This window comes from Arachis ipaensis, chromosome B05 (assembly GCF_000816755.2).
Source record: "Arachis ipaensis cultivar K30076 chromosome B05, Araip1.1, whole genome shotgun sequence".
Taxonomy (NCBI): domain Eukaryota; kingdom Viridiplantae; phylum Streptophyta; class Magnoliopsida; order Fabales; family Fabaceae; genus Arachis; species Arachis ipaensis.
This window is the reverse complement of record NC_029789.2, coordinates 45,274,416-45,276,011: the sequence shown is the minus strand read 5'-3', so window position 1 is coordinate 45,276,011 and position 1,596 is coordinate 45,274,416. Positions and strand designations below refer to the sequence as shown.

Here is a 1,596-nt window from a genome sequence, read left to right as displayed (position 1 = left end):
TCCCTTTATAAGATGGAATTATAATGAGTAAGATTTTAGAAGTACGATGATTTGGAAATTAGGGAGGGGATCAAGGTTCAAATCCCTATTGAGAGAGAAAATTCAGTTAAGAAAAAGAGTTATTGAATGAGAGAGAGATTAGAGAGGAGAGATATAAGAGACATTTAATTTTCTTTTCATATAACTTGTTGATCATGGAACTATGGCATTGACAAAGCTTCATTTTTGAAATCAGTACCTGTCTTTCTTTTTCGGTTAGCTAATTGCAATCAATAATCATGCAAAGAAGACTAATATTTGCTTTGTTTATACACAGCTGTCAATTTTAATTAAATCTCAATCCTCAAAGAAAAACATCATGTTTTGTAGGTTGTCCTGGTGGCTCAGGTTGTATGTTGGACGGCGCAGTTCATTGGCCATGGAGTATTTGAGGCAAGTTGTTGCTACACTAACATTTATTAAATGTGTTTATGAGTCTCACTCTGAAACTGAAACAAGAGAATCAAAAAGGGGTTTGAAAAGTAAGATGAACTCATGGTTATATAGACACTCTTTTAAAACCCTTCTCTTCCCTCCTTTAAAATATAATACTCGCGAATACACACCCTTATTGACTTACTGCATCTTACATGAACAAATTGTTTTTCATTCGCAGAAACGGGCACCTGCTCTTTTTGATAACCTCGCTCAGGCCCTTGTAATGGCTCCTTTCTTTGTGTTGCTGGAGGTAAGATACTTTTATGCCTATGGTGTTCTGGAATAAAAATAGTGATTTTTTTGAAAAAGAAAAAAGAAAAAAAAAAAAGAGCTTCACCTATAACTAACCATCAAAACTTATCTATGAAAAATTTCACTCTATTTCTAAGACTATGCTTAAGAAATATTTCAAAAGACAAAAAGATACATAAACATAGATCATGGAGGTAAATCAGAAAATCAAGTGAAATTTGTACCAAGACATGTTTTTTCTCACTCTGTATGCTTTTTTTTTTCCAAACAGATTTATATCTTTTAGCGTCCCCCTATTTTTGCTTGGAGACAGTTATCAAATATGGCCTATATTGTGTTTTTATGTTTCATGGCTTTATGCTCTTCCTTGATATTAGTTCATTGCTTGATTGTTCATTTATTCATTCATTTGTTTTGATGCAGGCTCTCCAAACTTTATTTGGTTATGAACCGTACCCTGGATTTCAAGCAAGTGTGCAAGCAAAAATAGAAGCTAACATCAAAGAATGGAAAGAAAAACATCATAAACTAATAATGTCTTAGCTTTATGCTTGGGTTTGTGTATCTATTGTTACTAGCTAGTCCCTATTTTCCTATGATGAGGTGATGAATAAAGTGCTATAAAATGATAATTATAGTCGCATATATGTATGTTATAATAGTTTATCTTTGTACAGAAGACAACATCTATGACTATATAATACAAGACAATATACCGTGTTTCATGATTTCATTTACACGTAAGATTTTAGCTCTCTCATATTGGGTCTTGATGACTGAGTTATTTTTGGTAAACTTCATGCAATTTTTGGTTTTCTAAAATTCTCACGGTTAGAAATAAGTAGTATTATGACCATAATTTAATCT

General features: G+C 32.2%; 1 protein-coding gene across 1 annotated transcript in view; it reads left to right on the top strand.

Moving 5' to 3' along the window:
* LOC107643592 (uncharacterized endoplasmic reticulum membrane protein C16E8.02) overlaps positions 1 to 1,473 on the top strand; it is a 3,033-nt gene extending 1,560 nt beyond the window's left edge. Inside the window, exons 2-4 of the mRNA XM_016347280.2 lie at positions 370 to 432; positions 656 to 727; positions 1,153 to 1,473. Of these exons, the coding sequence (XP_016202766.1) occupies positions 370 to 432; positions 656 to 727; positions 1,153 to 1,272 (255 nt within the window). The 3' untranslated portion in view covers positions 1,273 to 1,473. The remainder of the gene's footprint in view (positions 1 to 369; positions 433 to 655; positions 728 to 1,152) is intronic.